This window comes from Glandiceps talaboti, chromosome 7, assembly GCF_964340395.1.
Source record: "Glandiceps talaboti chromosome 7, keGlaTala1.1, whole genome shotgun sequence".
In the NCBI taxonomy this organism is placed as follows: Eukaryota; Metazoa; Hemichordata; class Enteropneusta; family Spengelidae; genus Glandiceps; species Glandiceps talaboti.
This window is the reverse complement of record NC_135555.1, coordinates 15,128,132-15,146,728: the sequence shown is the minus strand read 5'-3', so window position 1 is coordinate 15,146,728 and position 18,597 is coordinate 15,128,132. Positions and strand designations below refer to the sequence as shown.

Here is an 18,597-nt window from a genome sequence, read left to right as displayed (position 1 = left end):
TGTTCAAACACTCTCTCTTAATTTGCATTTCAATGGAGGCCAACCATATGGCACATACATCTATGTATAATAACACAATATAAAAAAACACCCCACACAACAATTTTCTAATATGACGGTTGTAGGCATGTAATGGAAAATGGCGTTTGATATTTTCACTTTAGTTTGCCTTGCTAGTGTTTTATCACCATGTCTGGTCCAAGCTGAAGCCAACGTGGACGATGTGGGGAAGGTAGAAGTTATTTTTTCCAATATTTTTGCATTAATTAGTTGTTTTGTATTTATTTAGGCGAACATTATATTCAGTAAATTAACAACACAGTATACCAAAACATAACGTACAGTATGTTCGACGTTCAAGACTTAACATTTAGTTATTTACTTACATTTACTAGTGTATAAATAGACGTTGACATGAAATATATACATTATCAGGGTATACATATCCAGTATCAATATAGGGAATATGTAGACATTGACTTGGCATGTATAGACATTGGCAGTGGCTATACGTTATATTGATATGCTAGAAATATTTAGAAATTGACCGAGAATATACAGAAATTGAGATGTTAGCAGAGAATGTATAGAAATTGACAGGGAAGTTATAGACATTGCATCAGGTCATTTATATCCGTTGACAGAGAATGTCTAGATATGGTAGTATATATATATATATATATATATATATATATATATATATATATATATATATATATATATATATATATATATATATATATATATATATATATATATAACTCGGTGAGTATCAATCTGCTAAGACAGTGCTCTATACCGCAGTGGCAGAGCGTAATAGTTAATAATAAACAATATATATATATATATATATATATATATATATATATATATATATATATATATATATATATATATATATATATATATATATATATATATATATATATATATATATATATATATATATATGGTTTTGGTAGTACTGGAACTCTTTCTTGGTTGTAACTCGGAGTTTCACGCATAGTGCGATCATCAGACAGAGTGTCTGATGATCGCACTATGCGTGAAACTCCGACTCGGTTACAACCAAGAAAGAGTTCCAGTACTACCAAAACTATTACGCTCTGCCACTGCGGTATAGAGCATTGTCTTAGCAGATTGATACCCACCGAGTTATATATATATATATATATATATATATATATATATATATATATATATATATATATATATATATATATATATATATATATATTGACAGGTGAGATATAGAAAGTTAAAGGATATATATATATATATATATATATATATATATATATATATATATATATATATATATATATATATATATATATATATATATATATATATATATATATATATTACATAGGAGACACCGACATGATACACATGGTTATTAGCAGGGAATATTTAGACATTAGTCCAATCTAGAAATGCATTAAGGACTTAGGATATTTTGAGACCCGTGTAGAAACATGTTCAACCTCAGCTTGGACTCGGGACTGACTAGGATAGGACGTTCTACGTCTCAGATGCTTAGTGTCATGGAAGATTGCAATATTGACATTATGTAGCTAGGCAAACCCCATTGAGTAGATAAGAAGAATATTCCTGCAGTTGGTATGATAGATTTTGGTGCTTTTTTTGTAGATGATCTTTTTGAAGCGTGGTGTTACAGAAACCATAGGCCTTTATACATGTATTTTGCATTCAACCACTTATCAAACAAAGTGTCACGAATAATAGAAAAATATTTCATTATAAACATCGTAATTTCTGGTGCTACAAACCAGATGAGCGAATAATTTCATCGTCACATTTCAGGTCTGTCATTTATTTGTAATTATGTCCTAATTTGTAACCTTTGGTTTTTCAATATTGAAGTTGGGGTCAAAGAATCGCATCACTGTATAATTAAATTAATATATATTCATGAGAATTTTAATTAGAAAGGAAAGCTAGGACAGATAAGCTGGAGAGGCAGAGAAGGTTCACTGTAATAATAGTGATGATAATTATAACATAATATGTACTGTATTAATCCAAATTAAGTTTGGAAATTAAAATATGCTTGTTAATTGCCAAGTGCCCTAGTTTTAATTAAATTTAAACCAGGAGGAAACCGTAGAACCTGGGAAAACGCGCTTTGTTCGGAGTATAGTCAAACTGAACATCATCCTGTCTTACATTCTGATTTGGGAAATTTAATCCAACCGAGCCGATATAGTCTGGGTGTGTTCAAACCCAGAATGCAGTGGTGAGAGAGGCACAACCATTATTGAAACATGCACACAATAATATGTGTATTATAGAGATATGGAATTTATTTAATATCTCGATCGTGAGAAGGGATCCTTTCATAGAGCATTACTATGACGGTTTTAATCTGGGGTGGTGGTGGTGGTGGTGGTGGTGGTGGTGGTGGTGGTGGTGGTGTTGATAGCAAAACTACCCAGTTTGTCTACCGTCGGCCTGTCCACTAAGTTAAACTGTAATAAGCTCTATCACACGTGTAGTGGAAACTCTCAATATCTATTTCAAGCTTTAATTGATGGACGACCCTAATTAAATAGGAAAGTTGTTACAATTGAAGTTATCAGAATGAGTAAATACGTGCTCAATGGTGGCACATCTTTGATGGACGACCCTACTAAATAGTGTACAAAAGACACAGACCTAGCTAAAAGTAATACATCAATATGTTGCAGTCCTTCATCGTTCATACTTTGATTAGGAACACTTATACCAGATTACAAATTATGACAGATCGGCATATAATGTGAAAATGATTTCATACACACTTACCATCTAAAACGTATTTTGAAACCAGCAGACACTTTTAGGTCTTAGTTATTCAATAATATTATCTATACCTTGTGTATATTCCAACCTAATTATGTTTGGCTTTAGATTTACCAACATATGTCGTCCAAACAGCTTGCATTGTTACAATACGGTATATTGTAAATGTGCATATGGATTTTACTTGGCCTTTTTAAGTACTTTTCTGAAAATAGTAAAATTTTGTTGTAAATTATAACGTTGCACTGATATCGATGTCAGATATTATATAATTACGTTTTTACAGACGAGTGTAAATACATTTTTGCGGATGTGTAACATGTAGAAATGTAACTGAGTCTACAAATTTCAAATTATTATTTTTATCAAACGTGTTATAGTTCATGTCATTGTAGTATTTGAGTATTATAAAATATATAACTATATTGCAGAGGCTTATCACGTATTTCAATTCTACTGTCACGTGTACACACAGTACAAAAATTGGACTGTACACTCATACAAGCACAAACACATGCACATTCACTCACTCACACATACACACACACACACATACACATACACGTACACATACATACACACACACACACACACATACATACATACATACATACATACATACATACATACATACATACATACATACATACATACATACATACATGCATACATGCATATACATGCATACATGCATACATGCATGCGCATACATGCATACACGCATAAACGCATACTTGTAGGTTTCATGGTTTTCATGTTTTATCAGTGGAATTTGATATTGGACCGTATTTTCAGTATCTCTTTTAGAAATAAATATTGACCTCTAGGCATTAAACATACATTGATGAATTTCTTGTGTGAAAACACTTGTCAGAGATCATGCATTTATAGTAGTTTCGATAAGGGTAGACGTGTCAGGTTGTGATGATGAATAGTATAAATCATAACACGCTTTAAAGACACGACACCTTGTAACGTTATAATGAAGCAGTACGTGTTCGTGTATTCAATATAACACACGCCACAAATAATGGTATAAATATGAGAACTGTGACGATAGTGGACCAGAAAAAATTGATATCGTTATTTTTTAAAGTAATTATCTTAAGATCCATACAAGATCTGCAATCTGATTAAAATCTGACCACAGTAGTGAATACACCTCGATTTCTTTTTCTTACCATCATTTCCTTCGTTAAAGTTGTATATACGTGTTTTTTTTAAAAACGTGTTGTCCTGAGAGTGAGCTCCTCCTTCGTAGGGGCGTTGATCAAGACACAAACTTTAACGTATCTAAATGTCAATATTACAGCAAACAATAGAGTTAATGCCAATACAACTGTAGTCTTGAAACCCTTGTCTAGAAAAGTAGATTGAGGCGATGCTTTTATCAGTTTGTTTATGTCGGTGAAAGTTATACATATTGTATATATGTCAATATGACAAACTTTCACAGACATAAACAAACTGATAAGAAAATGGAGGAAACCTACACCAGAGACATCCGATGTAATGTTGTATTAATTCAATGTATATCAGTTTGATAGTGTGATATGATAAGGAGACGACTTTACGGCACCTCACCTACAAAGGCAGTCTTAAGTGTACTGATCCTAAAATGACGTTCTGCTCAACAGAATTTCCAGACAACTGTTGCAACGGCTGTAGTAAGGAATAGCCGTCACTACATAGGCTTTTAATCGAATTGAGATCCCTGCTAAATATCTCTTTCTGTTGTTGTTTTTTTTTCATCGGCAGACAAAGAAAGTTTACCCTGTGACTCAAGAATTTACAGAATCAACAGAGTTTTCCTCTAACCATGTACTTAAAACAAACAAAGACCAGTCACACCTGAGTTCAACGCACCAATCAGATGAATTCATTCAGACAAACGGCGTGACCAGTCTATCAAATACAACGTTGCTAACGTATGATATGAAGACAACCAATCATCATGAGACTTCTATGATATCTCCGGTTAATATCATGGCTGGCCAATCAAATATTCAAACAAATGAGGATGATTCAGATTTTCTGGTAAAGTACACCCAATGCATTCAGTACAAGCAGTGAATGTGCAGTTAGTTAAATTTGCAAGCATTCATAGTCTACCCAGTACAGTTTAAGTGATTTTGTTTCTCAAAATCCGACTATAAACCGTTTTGAATGTAACCTTATTAACCATAGTGTGCAATGTTGATACTGGTGGTCTGTCTGTCTGTCTGTCTGTCTGTCTGTCTGTCTGTCTGTCTTGCTCTTATTCTATCCGTCTCTCTCTGTCTCTGTCTGTCTGTCTGTCTGTCTGTCTGTCTGTCTGTCTGTCTGTCTGTCTGTCTCTTTCTCTGTCTGTCTGTCTGTCTGTCTGTCTGTCTGTCTGTCTGTCTGTCTGTCTGTCTGTCTGTCTGTCTCTCTCTCTCTCTCTTTCTCTCTCTCTCTCTCTCTCTCTCTCTCTCTCTCTCTCTCTCTCTCTCTCTCTCTCTCTCTCTCTCTCTCTCTCTCTCTCTCTCTCTCTCTCTTTCTTGAGGGACCCCGATGTGTGCGTGTGTCAGTCGTCGGACCACTATTGCGCTCAGTATTATCGAGACGTAAATGTACCTATGGTACTTTGATTGTTATTGATATAGTGCCTGATAGTATTTATTATCGCCTTGTGTCAATAAATAGGATTGTTCTTTTTACCAACAGGGCATGTGTAAGAATATGGAAAACGTTGGAAAATTGTTCCAAGCGTTTTGTGAGAGAATGAGAAGACTGTCGGTAACAGCACGGATTTTTATTGTACTCTTTGTCGGAGTTAGTGGTATACTGTTGACGTTGATTATTTTGAAGTACACTCGATGTAAACCAATTGAGAGCCATACATGCAGACAGGACAAAAAAGAACACATTCTGTACCTTGATGACGTCAAAGTGAACTATACAACTGAAACGTTACAACATTGGAAATTAACAGACGAGGAGAAGGACTACACAGTTCATTTACTTACCCCTAACTGACAGGCACACACACACACACACACACACACACACACACACACACACACATACATACACATACACACACACAAACAAACAAACACAAACAAACAAACAAACACAAACACAAACACACACATCTACACACGCACACCAACATACAAACACACTCATACACACACACAAATACATGTACACGAATAAATACACACATACATACACGCACATACATACATACATACATACATACATACATACATACATACATACATACATACATACTTACATACATACATACACACACACATACATACATACATACATACATACATACATACATACATACATACATACATACATACATACATACATACATACATAGTTTACATACATACATACATACTACATACATACATGTATTACATATCAATTCTTATAGGTTTAAATTCTCTTGAAGCACATATGAAAATGTTATGTTAATAAAAGTTCACATTTGACCTTTGACACGTGGCATTATATTGATGCATCTTAGTATTCAACAAAAGGCTACTACGAACATATCCAGCATTTTATAAATTCGTCAGATTTCATAAAAAATACGATATGTACACGACAGCTTAGACAAGTTTACGGTACGGTATATTTTAATATTTTAGTGGTTTTCAACCTCTCAAAGGGTACATTACAGTCATTTTTAAAGTGGTATTATGGATAAAATATGGATATCAATCTTCGATTTCAAATTACTAAAAAGCAGTTGTTTTATCCGTTTGTTTACAAATCACTTTCTGTACATACCAAACAAACAAACTTTTCATTTATTATTTATACACAAATATTTTTATTTGCAATTTATTGACACGCGGACTTTGGTGGACGTTAACGTTGTTTCGTATTGCACAGTCGAGTTATTCTCAAAGATGCCATTGAACATTTAAAATGGATACTTTATTTTTCATCCATATTACCTCTTTAAGGAGACGAAAAATTACAACATGAAGAGTGTATACAGCAAAACGGTAAAATAAAATACATCTAAACACACGTTCACACAATCACAAATTTAAACAAAACATCTCACAGAATTAAAAGTGTACTCTGATTCACAAACACCTTTAAAACCAGGTGTAAAATGAGCGCCCTCCATGAGGATTCCTGCTTGAGAAAATTGCAAATATTTTAAAGTGTGAAGGAATGGAGACAGCTCCCTCTCGCGACAGAACAGAACACGATATCTCGTGCTAGGAATTGGATTTTATATGCAAATAAAGGTCATTCATATCCATTGTATACTGTCTAATGCATAAACAATAATCTATGCTATTCATATGATTTGTTAGACACAATTCTGAGCACAATCTCAGATAATATTCATCAATTAATTGTATAACTAAGATTAATTATGCAAATCAAATTTTGTAATATGCAAATTACATTAATAATGTCTAACAGGCCTAAATCGGATGAGCTATCATTCATGATATACATTGGTAACTCTCAATTGTTATTTAATAATTAGTCATAAAAATTATTCTTGTAATATGCAAGCCATTTCCATTATAGTATAAAAACAACATCAGTATGTATGTATGAAATTGAAGACTTTATTCAAAAGATATTTCTCAATATTCAAAAATCGTTATTCATGGAAATGACTTATCAATATGCATATATGATATTAAAAAAAACCATAACCAGTTCTTGTGATTCCCATAATTTGATTGTGCATCACGCTTCATCGGAATTTAATATGCAGACGTTTATTTTTAGATATATTGTGTCCACAGACAGAGAAACATGACACGCACACACACTGACACGTGGCTGACAGCCTGGACAGGACACTTCCATAACATTACCTTCCTCTACGAAAGAAAATCACAGGACACATTAAATGATCAAGAGTTGCCTTAAAATCAATGTAAAAAAGTAACAATCTGTAACAATTCTATTCCCGGAACTAAAGTCTCTAAGATATTTGACCTAAGTTTCTAGGAAACCATGGCAACTCTTTACTGTTTACAATCAAATCTGAAGATATAGGCTCTATATAGGCTACATGTAAATCTTAAATCATCTATCATACAGTATTTTTATTACTGATATCGCAACCACGTGCACGTCTGTCTTTTGAATACTAAAACTATAAGACATGGCCCTCAAAAATATATGTACAGCATTTTAGTTGAAAGCTTTCTTCGCATTTATTAAACAATTTCCACGATGCAGAGCCAGTGTGTAAATATGAATAACCAACAAAAGACATCAAATATTGCGTTTCTTTTCTTGTTTAGGTCAACAGATTTATTGTATGATATGAAGATATTTATTATAAGGACTGCCTGAATGAGACGCTTAATTACAAGTTTAAAAATACATTGTCACGATGAATTGCGATTTTATCACAGAGACCATTTGGAAAACAATTGAAAACCTGAACTAGACACCCATACAAAAAAATATATATAATAAAATAAAATAAAAAAATCTACCTACCCCACCTATTCTAAAATTGAGCGTAATCGGATCCACACAATTTTTTTTATTAGGCCTAATGGCGAGGTAACGTAAAACGCCATCAACGGTTGAAATATGTATACAAAATCCAAACGGTGGAATAAATTGATAATTTAACTTCGGTATACTTAGTAGCTAACTATCGAATGAACACTGTTTACGATGCGAAGCACACAATTAATTGTTTTTGCACACATCTGCTACGGGGAAACTGGCAGGGAGTCTACTATTTCTGGTGTCTTAGTCAGCACTTTAATTTCTAAAAAGCCATTCACACTCTTTCCATCGTTCAAGTTCAAATACGTCAATTGAAGTGTATATAAACCAGCTTAACAGAGAAGATGACCATATACTTGAACCATGCAGAACTATCACACGTTGTTCTAAAAGTGTGATATAAAACGCGAAGTGCAATGTGTGTGTGAGATGATGACAAGAATGGTGTAAATCACACTTTGTACAAAATAGAACCAGTTGAATATTTTAAAAAGAGACTAGATGTGACGTCACGATGACGTGTATGCATTACAACTCTTCTCATAGAACGGTTACATCTCAGCGAAAGGCATGGCAGCAGATTAGACTCCGAGTTTTTTTTAAAAAAAGTGTATCAGAGTTTCTCAGATAACTGCTACAACTTTTTAATTTTGTTGCATGGACGTCGAAACCTGATCACCGGTTATTCTTGGCAAGCACGCAAATGTTCACAAAGTATGTATGGTATTCCTCACGTTGAAGACGGCAATGAAAAAAAATCCCTTACGTTCACTTTAGAAATGCTACATAGATAGCACAGGTCTTTGTGTTCCTTCAAGGGTCGGGTGGTCGATGCGCGGAGTTGTAACGGTTGACTGGGAAAGGCTGTGCACGAAGCGAAGGTCTCACTGTATTCACCGAGGTTCTAAAGCTATTGCGTCATACCCTGTATTGGTCAGGACTCTGTTTCTCTTCTTTTTCCGCCGTCTGCCATGCATGTATCTTGTGATAAAGGCAGCAAGTACGACCACTTGAAGCAGACCCAATACAACACCTACCATAGCCTTCGCTGACAGACCTGACTCGACTGCAAATGTGAGAAAATAGTTCATCAGGGAAAAATGTTATTGGGGGAAAAACGCTAGAGTTATTTTGCCATCAATATCACTATATACTACATTGCAGACGATAATGTTTGCACCATTTTGCTAAACAAGCATGGCTATTCTCAACATCAGGCTGTACATATGGGATGTTCCATCAATGGTAACGAAAACCAATACTTAAGCTTGGCTGCTTGAATCGATTTTTCTTTGCAAATGCTAGAAGGTTTTATATGCGCTGTTTCTGTACTTTTGGTAGAAAACCTCTAGTAAGCTATTTATATTTACTTTAAAAACAACTAAATGTTAGTGAGTGGCAATTTGCATTAAATCAACATAAATCTCACACGCTATTCTACAAAAAGACTGAGGCACACTCTGAAATTTAGCGGTTCCCAAATATTATGTGGCAACTCATTGTACGTCAGATTTACTTGTATATTGTCGTTATAGTAAATTGGAACCACTGTCAGTTATTCAAACACCTCCCCCATTAATGTATACACCAATAACCCCCCCCCCCCCATATCACCATTTGCAACAACTACTTATAACATATTGATAATAACAGAAAAAAATTAAACAAAGTCAGTTATGGCATTAAGCGTTGGGGTCGCTGTTGCTATTAAAATACCTGCTATTTTACAGGATTTCTCATCTGCACCATTTGAACACAATTTCTTCCCATCACAAACGAATTGCTTGGAAATACAAGTTCTTCCTGGTCCGGCATAAGATCCACAATAAAACTCGTCGGGATTACAGATGTCATTTTTGGATGGAACTTTGAATTCTAAGTAGCAAAAAACAAAAAATAATAATTCAATTCGTATTTGAAGCAAACATTAATTACTTCTGATTGTGTATGAGTGCGACGAAAACCTTGAATTATGTAATCTGATTTTATGACTTTCATGAAATTAAAATGAATAAATAATAGAATTTGTATAATAATGCTAAAATGACGAGTGTAAATATGCAGACCACAATTATATTCCCAAGTTAATAAAATAAGAATTAGCTTCAATGAAACTGACTTTTAAGGCAGAGTAATTAACGTTGCCCTTTAATCAACTCTTGGTAGACTGAGAGAAAAAATCAATAATTCCATACAGTACTGGGTATATATCACAAGTGGAAAAAATTAATGTGAATATGCGCAGGTGTGTCAACTTTATGAGTCTTTTAAAGAAGAGCTGTCAGTTACGTTACAGACACGAATCATACCGTGATATCAAGTGACCTGCATAAAACTCACCATCAGGGCAGTTTGTTTCATCTACGTAGTTTCCACAGTGATTGACGCCATCACAACGTAGGAATCCTGGTATACAGCGAAACACACCGACGCAGTAAAAGTCGTCCTTGTGACACGGTGATGTAGCTTCGTATGAAACTAAACAGTAAAGAGTGAAGATTTAACATTAATTATGTTAACTATATTATTTTAAGTGCCTAATAACCTATTGAAGTTGATAGATGTTACCAGAGATAGATTTAAGTACATGGAGTTCCTGTAACGTATAATTTAACCATTGCGAAATGGTTTAAGAGAAAGTATGAAATGCTGTTCTATTCATTATGTTATTTTTTTATTCTATTCTATTCTGTTCTGTTCTATTCTATTCTATTCTATTCTATTCTATTCTATTCTATTCTATTCTATTCTATTCTATTCTATTCTATTCTATTCTATTCTATTCTATTCTATTCTATTCTATTCTATTTGGTAGATTTGATGTTTTATTCTATTCTTTTCTGTTTTATTCTATTCTGTCTTACTTTAATCTATTCTATTCTATTCTATTCTATTCTATTCTATTCTATTCTATTCTACTTTGTCCGAAATAAAAAAAAAAGTAAAATAATATTATATTGTATTATATTGTTGTATCATGTCATATTTTGATATATTATATTCTTTGTCGTTTACTCATTTATTTACTTATCAATATTTACAAATCACAAATCAAAAACCGTATAATTCCTAAGCTTGTTGATGTCACTGAAATAGATTAACAATATATTAGGTACCGAGGAAATAAAGAAAAATAAATTATATGAGTTTGCCATGGAAACACTCTTACTAGCCATGTGATAATCGGTTCCCCACTGATTGCTCTCTCGACTTACATTCTATTTCGTTTCTAATTATCGCCATAACAGCTATGAAGCTAATCTCTGATATCAGATTTGACATTCGCAATTATAAAGTACAATGGAGGTTGCAGCCACGCAATAGAGTTTTGATTGCATTTGATGACATACCATTAGGTGGATAATACTGCGTGAATACTGCCTTGAAGCCCCGGTAATGAATGCCATTGTGGGACGCTGTGTTCAATGACACCAATACTGTTGAACCAATCGCTGTTGATGACCTATTACCATCGTTCTGACACACTGTCAGATTCGTTGGTACATCCGGGTACAAGGACGACACCACAACGCTCTCGGATGGAGGGGAACATTTTCGCTGCAACGTGTCAACTGGAAATAGGATTTTTGTTTTAAAAAAAAAACATCTCTTTAAATAAAAAAAATTTGAAATATATGCTTCGCTATATACTGCATCATCGGATACTGATTTTATTTGTATGAGCTCATGCTTTGAATGTTTAGTTTTCACTACCCTGCAATATAGCATGGTATGTCTTTGCATCCGATGATAAAAACCTCTTGAAATGTCAACATCGTATTATATGCGGATACTCTCTTTGCAATGTCATAAACAGCTCACATGAACATATCAGAAGATGTTTACGTGCGACGATATTTAACGTATACATCAAGATGTCATGTTTTCTATAGTACAGTATTGGATAGCATAATTGAATATCAATGCTGAATGTGATGTTGACACGCACACATTCAAAGCTATATAGGCTCACATCCGCAGACATTCGGAGACACAGATATAATCCAGTTATATGTATACAATATATAAATCATATACAGGAGACAGATTACGGAATATTTAGGAAGTATAGTTGTTGCCATGGCTGCATTTATTAAAATTTAATTATATGATCATATCAATTCGTCTTACTAGCAGTGGGATTAGACTGAACCCACTTCTGCATTTGTTGCTGTGGTGCGAAGACTTACACGTCTTCAATGAAACCGAAGTGTACTGAATAATTCTTATCGACAACACTGCATTTCTTTATAAGTCGATCGGTAAATTCTTCATAAATGAGCCGATTCCGAATGAACTGATTAAAAATGACAGATATAGTGAAATGATCTGTTAAAAAGTAAGCAAATCCACTCAAAGAGTCTTCAAGTACCAAATACAGCTGATTAATATCAATTATATATTCCCTAGTCATGAACGACAGTGTAGCAAACCCTCCTGCCCAGTAGAGATGCCACTTAAATTCAAATCGGTTGTGCGTGATCATCATAATCTGTTTCACGCATGCAGCATGTGTGACGTCTAACGTTTCATCTATATTCTTGGGTGACACTAAGAAAGAGTAATATTATCCCTACCTTGAAACACTTTCAGACTCACGTCAAAGAAAGTGATGTAGACACCTACAAATCTCCCTCCTGGGTCAATTGCAAGGTCACAGGTGACGTCAGCGGGGTAATCATTTCCTGGGTAATTTGTATGTGATAAGATTGCACCACTGAGTGCCATGCCGACGTTGTCCTGGCAAACTGGAATATGACGTAAATGGAACAAGTGAACATGAATTTTAAAGGTTTCTTCATGAGTTATATATTTAAAATGTGTTTAAGCTATTGTATTGTTCCAAAAGCGTCATGTGTTTTGAAGACGTGGTTTAGATACAATGCTAGTGAATAAAGTAGTTTCCGTTTACTTTGCTCGCAAGATTGCCCTATTAAAAATACATGACGGTTGTAACTTTAGTTGGGATGGCAGCACAGTGATTAATTAACTTTGGAAGGGAGACTATACCCATTAGTAACACTGTGCAACACGCCCATGTACTGATTTGGAACTTCCTGCTTACACAGCTTTAAGTGTGCAATCGCTACTATATGTATTTGCATTTCATTTATTCATTAAAACACGTGGTATATTTTGGGAGAGTGTGAAATGACTTTTTAACGTACCATCTACATCATCACGGTACGTAAGGGTAAGCACCAGTTCTGGTGAAATCGGCTAGATGTCTTTATTTACCTCTATTTCCATCGTTTTGCTCATTTGTTTTGTTCCGGGTGATCGCCGCCTTCTCACAGATATATGAGATATATATATATGAGAGATATTGTTAAGTGTTATAAAACATTTATCGTGGGAAGGCAAAGATCACCTAGAACAAAATAAAGAGCAACAAACGATGGAAATATACTTAGGTAAATAAAGACATCTAGCCGTTTTCACCACATCAGATTTTAATCAGTTTGGGGTAAGCACATGAAAATCTCATCACGAGATGACCTCATCACAGAAAAGTGCACACGGAAACATTTTCTAAATACAAATTTCTTACTTCTTGCGACCTAGAAAAGAAGTAGTTCTATTTGACACGGCTTTCTCGCTGGCCAGCGCCAAAGTGACAAAACTTTCATTTTGTCTTGCGAATGTTTTTTGAGGACAAACAATTCAAAGAAAAACATTTTACACTAAAATCTCCTCATCCTATCTTTGAAAAACAAGTAGTGATGAAGGAATGAGGACAGGAAGATTAATAAATATATGAATCACATTTCCCTACACCTAAATTCAAAGTGAAGCCCTTCCCGAGTCTATGTTTTGACTTTCATGTAATGAAGCCCCTTAGAAACCAACCTTTATGTCAAGAGAGAACGAATTGCTATATTCATTTCACTTTCCACATGTGGGCACGAGTAGACGCCATATTACTCCTCGTGCTGTTATGTAAAACCAGGAAATAATTGCTACATAACAACAGCACTCGTATGGTAATAGAAGTCTACTAGTGGCCCCAAAGCCATGTAATAAATGTATAAGAGTGCCAGTGTTAGATTATATCTTTTAGTTAATAAAAATATCCTTAAAAAATACTTACTGTGGTAAGTTTGACGCTCCATCTGCGCTGCTAGGAATGGCTGGAATGTGTAATAAAGAGCGCGGAACCCTGTCGATGTGCCTATATTATTGGACTGGAAGACGATGGTAACTAGGGAGTCGTTTATGAGGAGAGCAGATTGGGATGGCTGGAAATCACACATCTTGGCGATGAGGACGTTGTCACTTCTATTACCTTCATATACCATAATACTGTCTGATTCACATCCTATGGACGTTTCCATGCTAATCTCAATGAAACGCAGCTGTAGTTAGACGTGAGAAAGTAGAGAGAAAATGATAACCAATTTATTCTGATATATAATACTTATGATTATTGTTGCCGAGTGAGTATGTGAGTGTGGGTGTGTGAGAGGGAGAGACAAACAGACAGATAGACAGACAGACAGACAGACAAACAGACAGACAGACAGACAGACAGGTAGTCATACAGAGTGACAGAATGAGAATGAGAAAGACAGAGAGATGGGCGGGGGCATATCTTTAAACTTTGAAATTGTGACATGGGCAGAACAAACACGTGTTTTGATACAACTACACATATCTGTGCATGATACACTGTAATATGGTAGACACATATATAATAACACTGAGAAAATAGCAAAGCTTGAAATATGAAAGTATCACACAGTATGACAGGTCAGAGATTGGCGAAAGGAATCTTTCAAGTTTTAACCCCAGAGCTATAAATTTATAGAAACCATTAAAGAGAATTGCTTCGCATGAACAAATTCATTGTGTAGGAAGGTCTGATTAGCGAATTAATCAAAGCTAAACAATTCATTTCATAATATTAATTGTCTAATTAATAACCAATTCGCATACAGACTGATTCAAACAGGTGCAATGTTACAATAATGTTATCATTTCTTGTGCTCATGTTGTTCTTATATTTGTAATATAGTGTAAGGAAAAACAGCATGTTGGGATTTCCATCTGTGCCCGTTTTAATGAACTAGCGTCAGTAGCAACCTGGATGATCGACCTGGCAAGCATTTTCTACAGTTTAGCTTGATGAACCATCAAAACAGTTGCACTTTAAAAGGACATTTTTTTTTGATGGTTAGAAATGGAAATCCGTACAGCTGCAACACGCCATGTTCTGCAAATACGTACTACGAATCCTACGCAAATATTGTAGTCGTACATGCTACGATTTGTTACAGCTTCTATTTAAAAATGGCTTTTTAGCTTTCACATTGTGTGAAATTTTGAAGGAGATGGGATCTCCGATCTCCGTCGTCTTTCAGTTAAATAATAACCAAATTTTGAAAGATCGAATAATGTCTCGGGCCAATAACAGGTGCTCCTTGTTAACAACGAATAACAACATTCTACGTAACGCCACGTCAGAAAAAAGTCAATCGCATCAATAATTCAAGGCACGTAATCTGATATCCGTTGTGCCTTGGTGAGCAATATACCTATAAGGCCACTTATATGAATATTACATTAATAAATAAATGCCCGAAATGATCGACTTATCAATCTGGAATTTTCCTATCTTGACAACACAGATATGAAATATCAAAAAATAAATGCTAATGGCGATGTGAATTATTCCATTTTGGTTTATTTGCATCATGACTGATAAGTAATCTTTTTTATGACGAACACACCGGGACTATAAAATATAGATATGAGTCAAATATACTACAAAACGTCACTCCATCATCGCGATATCAGCTATAAAGCCGTGAGTATGCTTTGTGAATTGCAACGGGTATTGTAGATTGATATCTAGTTGTGAGTTGACTTGTTAGGTTGCACTTTGTACGACACCCCACGCGCTTTATCAAACTGGAATAACGAGAACCAACCTTTATTGCCGAAGACATTTTATTCCTCCGAGTTGCATACTAATTTTTTTTCCTACGTCAATGTCTGTCGTGACATTTAAACCAACATAAATAAATCAGTCTTCAGAAGAAACTAGTGTTCCGGACATTCATGGCACGTGAGAGTATGGATAGAAAAAAAAGACTATTGCATATAGTTAATGCTTCAAGCTTTCTCAACAGAATTTGCTTTCTCTGAAGGAAGCTTGTGCTTTCTGAATCAATAAACAGCACAGCAGAAATAAAAGACGACTCCGAACATATTTTCAGTTTCGACATTCGTCCGGAGAGTCAAGCATTGAGAATGAATTGCTGTGTTTGGTGACGTTTTGACCTTCTTAGTCGAGTATAAGATTCAGTATGTGGATTCTGTATAGTTCCGATGGCATTATCTATTGACATTGAAACATACATGTCGGATTACAAGGATTTACGTAGTAAATCCTACGAGGAAGAAGCCAGGAGAGTACTGTTTTTAAGTCAGTTATCCTCACAGGATCCCTTGCTGTCACTCAACGTGATAGATAGATAGATAGATAGATAGATAGATAGATAGATAGATAGATAAATATATATATATATATATATATATATATATATATATATATATAGATAGTTAGATACATACATACACACATACATACATACATACATACATACATACATACATACATACATACATACATACGTACGTACGTATACGTACATACATGTACATACAGAGCATAAGTAAATTATCATTTCTGACATTATGGATGGGTTGTTTTGATTGTTTACACAAGCATGTCAGGGAGTCTCAATAATAAATTGCCTACATAAAACACATTTTGATGTCACAATTCTTTGCGCACGACGATTATCCTGTCTAGAGCTCATATACTACATGAATGTTATTTCTCAACTAAAAGCTAAATGCAAATGATTTCCTGTCCGTTTGTATGACGGATCCGCTTCACTAAGTGACATCAATGGAGTTGTCAGCAACTCGTAAATCTCGTCTCATTATAAAGGAAGCAGTCTTAATGCCTCTATGAAAATAATGCACAGAGCAGAAATACTATATCGTAAGAATTGCATGCTTGGAAGCGCATCATATGTTCGCTTTGCCAACCATCAACAGAATTTGAAAGATGGGAATCACGCTGATTATATGATGTCTGATACATTTCGTTGACAACCTCTCCATGTCTCTTTCGACTGTCTACGTCTTCTCTCTGACTGACTGGCTTTTTGGCGCTCTGCTTTTCTGTATAGGTTGCCCGATTTCGTGCCTTTGTCTGTCTGTCTGTCTGTCTGTCTGTCTGTCTGTCTGTCTGTCTGTCTGTCTCATACATCTCAAAATGTTAACACCTACCCAGATTGAGAAACCAGCATCAACGGTTATGACGTATTCGCACATTACGTCATTAGGATAGATCCTGGGAAAGTTTGGAGACTTTATTTCACCTGCGTCCGATGTAAACTGGGTCTTCCCGCATCCATCATCATCACCACCAACAACATCACGTGAGTCTACGATACGTGAGGTCAACACAGAAACAAAGGGGAAAATAATGACGCGCTTATTCTTGGATTGACGTTGAATTAGTTAACTGAAGCGTGTGTAACTAGCGGGTAGTCTCATGAGTGTGTGTTATCATCTTGAAAGAAGCGAACAGACAGAGTCCCTACACAAGTGACTAATGAATCACACAATCTAGACAACATTTCTTGACATTTTTATCATAAAAAATGCCCCCTTTCAAAGCTATTGATGTTTATCAGGTGGGCTGCATGCGTTAGGTACACTGATGCAGTGACATTTACAATTCACAAAGGACCTGTAAACTTTCGCGTATTGAAATAGTTGATTCATTTTGACCAATATAAAATATATTCCCTTTAAAGGAGCATGGGTCAGATCATTCTGAGAATTTTTGTCCGACAGTTTTTGTTTCCATTTGAAGAAATACATGTTATGTTAGAGTACTTACTGAAACATGTTCAAGTCCCCAGTTACCATGGGAATTTAAGTATGACCTACAAATTATGAGTTGAATAAAGGATTCGTTGGAGCATTTTTTGGGTAATCTCAAAAAGTGACATTGAAATCAATATCGTAGGAAAAATACACATGCCCTATGCTCTTATCAGGATTCACATAATCATAAATAAGATACAATATTATACATTTGATGTCAATATTTAAAATTTGGGATAAACTTGTTGTCTGAAGGTGGCCTATGTCCTTTTAAGCAGTAGATTCCAATCATAATGAAATAGTTAAACTGATGTAGCGATATTTAAAACAAAAGTAGACATAAAATAAGTGCATTGAAATATTGAATTCCTAAATTTTATCATAACGAGTTTT

The 18,597-nt window shown here is 34.8% G+C and overlaps 2 protein-coding genes across 2 annotated transcripts; one reads left to right on the top strand and one right to left on the bottom strand.

The window, feature by feature from the left end:
- The first annotated feature begins 114 nt into the window (after positions 1-114).
- On the top strand, positions 115-5,802 carry LOC144437998 (uncharacterized). Its single transcript, XM_078127030.1, has 3 exons — positions 115-232; positions 4,564-4,842; positions 5,491-5,802. Exons 1-3 carry the CDS (start codon positions 140-142, stop codon positions 5,800-5,802), a joined length of 684 nt encoding a protein of 227 aa, XP_077983156.1. The 5' UTR covers positions 115-139.
- Positions 5,803-7,365: 1,563 nt separating this feature from the next.
- Positions 7,366-14,455, bottom strand: LOC144438149 (low-density lipoprotein receptor-related protein 12-like). The gene is made up of 6 exons (XM_078127179.1): positions 14,387-14,455; positions 12,873-13,043; positions 11,646-11,867; positions 10,636-10,773; positions 10,012-10,170; positions 7,366-9,361 (listed from the first exon to the last, which is right to left on the bottom strand). The coding sequence occupies exons 1-6, from the start codon at positions 14,406-14,408 to the stop codon at positions 9,189-9,191; spliced, it is 885 nt and encodes a 294-aa protein (XP_077983305.1). The 5' UTR covers positions 14,409-14,455; the 3' UTR covers positions 7,366-9,188.
- Between the last annotated feature and the right edge of the window lie 4,142 nt (positions 14,456-18,597).

Bases quoted from the DNA above. Each gene is read 5' to 3' on its own strand.
- LOC144437998 (XM_078127030.1), top strand. From the start codon at position 140: ATGGCGTTTGATATTTTCACTTTAGTTTGCCTTGCTAGTGTTTTATCA. The intron at 233-4,563 runs GTAGAAGTTATT...TTTCATCGGCAG, and splicing joins ACGTGGACGATGTGGGGAAG to ACAAAGAAAGTTTACCCTGT. The intron at 4,843-5,490 runs GTAAAGTACACC...TTTTACCAACAG, and splicing joins AGGATGATTCAGATTTTCTG to GGCATGTGTAAGAATATGGA.
- LOC144438149 (XM_078127179.1), bottom strand. From the start codon at position 14,408: ATGGAGCGTCAAACTTACCACA. The intron at 13,044-14,386 runs GTAAGTATTTTT...GTCATATTCCAG, and splicing joins GGAGCGTCAAACTTACCACA to TTTGCCAGGACAACGTCGGC. The intron at 11,868-12,872 runs GTAGGGATAATA...TCCTATTTCCAG, and splicing joins GAGTCTGAAAGTGTTTCAAG to TTGACACGTTGCAGCGAAAA.